The following is a 1,488-nucleotide window of genomic DNA, read 5'->3' on the forward strand; positions in this document are numbered from 1 at the left end:
ATAGAGTGATAGATGATAGATAGATAAACGGATGGATGGATGGATAGAGAGACCAATAGACAGACAGACAGACAGACAGATAGACACAGATAGATGGATAGAGAGTTTTATTTTAGGGTTAAAAAATCCTCCACAATGACAATCTCCCAAGGATCTTTAGGGGCAATCTTGTTTAAAGGCAGTTGGTAAGACTAAATATCCTATAATATCAACCAACTGCCAAACTAATAAGGTATCTATTGCCCTCTAAGTAATTTCTGTTGTCTTCTCTCTCTCTAGATAGTGAGGTAACTTTGGAGAAGGTGGCCAAACCTGGCCCATCATGCAATCTTCCAATAGGACCTTCTTCAACCCTTCCATCTTTACCCTAATTGGAGTCCCAGGTCTGGAGTCAGTACAACACTGGATTGGAATTCCATTCTTCATTTCCTTTGTCCTGGCAGTGATTGGCAATAGCCTCCTTATCATCATTATCCGATCTGAACGGAGCCTCCATGAGCCTATGTACATTTTCTTAGCTATATTGGCAGCTACTGATCTGGGACTTACCTTATGCATCACACCTAAAATGTTAGCTATTTTCTGGCTGCGGGTGCGAGAGATCCACTTTAACTCCTGCTTGGTCCAGATGTATTTTACCCATACTTTCCAATGCATGGAGTCAGGTATCCTCCTGGCTATGGCATTTGACCGTTATGTCGCTATCTGCAACCCTCTGAGGCACTCAGCTATCCTCACTAAGAGAGTACTCACTAACATCATCCTAGCTGTCACCCTCCGAGCTGCCATTATCATTATCATGTGCCCACTTCTCATCAAGTTGAGGCTGAAGCTATTCAAGACCACATTTATCTCCCATTCCTACTGTGAACACATGGCTGTGGTCAGACTGGCAGCGGTAGACACAAAAGCAAATAAAGTATATGGTCTTTTTGTGGCTTTTTCAGTCCTGGGCTTTGATGTAATTTTCATCTTTATGTCCTACAGTTTGATCTTCCATGCTGTCTTTAAGTTGCCTCAGAAGGAAGCCAGGCTCAAAGCATTCAATACCTGCACTGCCCATATCTTTGTTTTCCTTCAGTTCTATATCCTGACCTTTTTTACATCATTTATACATAGGTTTGGATTTAATGTTGCTCCCTATGTCCACATTCTTCTTTCCAACCTATACTTGCTTTTTCCACCTTTGCTTAACCCCATTGTCTATGGGGTGAAAACCAAACAAATCCGTGAAGGTATGATTAAAATATTTCATTCCAAGGGTTTAGTATAAGCCCCTCATCCTCTGCTCAGACATTTGTTTGCTTCTAGCTCCTTAGGCAGACCTTCTTGACCACTTTTTTTAAAAGAAGAAATTGTATTACATTTAACTCTTGAATCTCCAGGTTTCACATTATATTTCTGAAACATTGAAATTCCTAAATATATGTTGAACTAATATTATTTTTGAACCCAGAGATTTTTATTACAATAGGGGAAGAGGCAACT

At 40.3% G+C, this 1,488-nt stretch overlaps 1 protein-coding gene across 1 annotated transcript; it reads left to right on the forward strand.

Annotated features, from left to right (window-relative positions):
* Window positions 1–322: 322 nt before the first annotated feature.
* Window positions 323–1,273, forward strand: LOC141489703 (olfactory receptor 52A5-like). The gene has a single exon (XM_074190188.1). It carries the CDS (start codon window positions 323–325, stop codon window positions 1,271–1,273), a length of 951 nt encoding a protein of 316 aa, XP_074046289.1.
* The last annotated feature ends 215 nt before the right edge of the window (window positions 1,274–1,488 follow it).

Source organism: Macrotis lagotis, chromosome 1, assembly GCF_037893015.1.
Source record: "Macrotis lagotis isolate mMagLag1 chromosome 1, bilby.v1.9.chrom.fasta, whole genome shotgun sequence".
Taxonomy (NCBI): domain Eukaryota; kingdom Metazoa; phylum Chordata; class Mammalia; order Peramelemorphia; family Peramelidae; genus Macrotis; species Macrotis lagotis.

Coding starts and splice junctions, on each gene's coding strand:
- LOC141489703 (XM_074190188.1), top strand. CDS start 323: ATGCAATCTTCCAATAGGACCTTCTTCAACCCTTCCATCTTTACCCTA.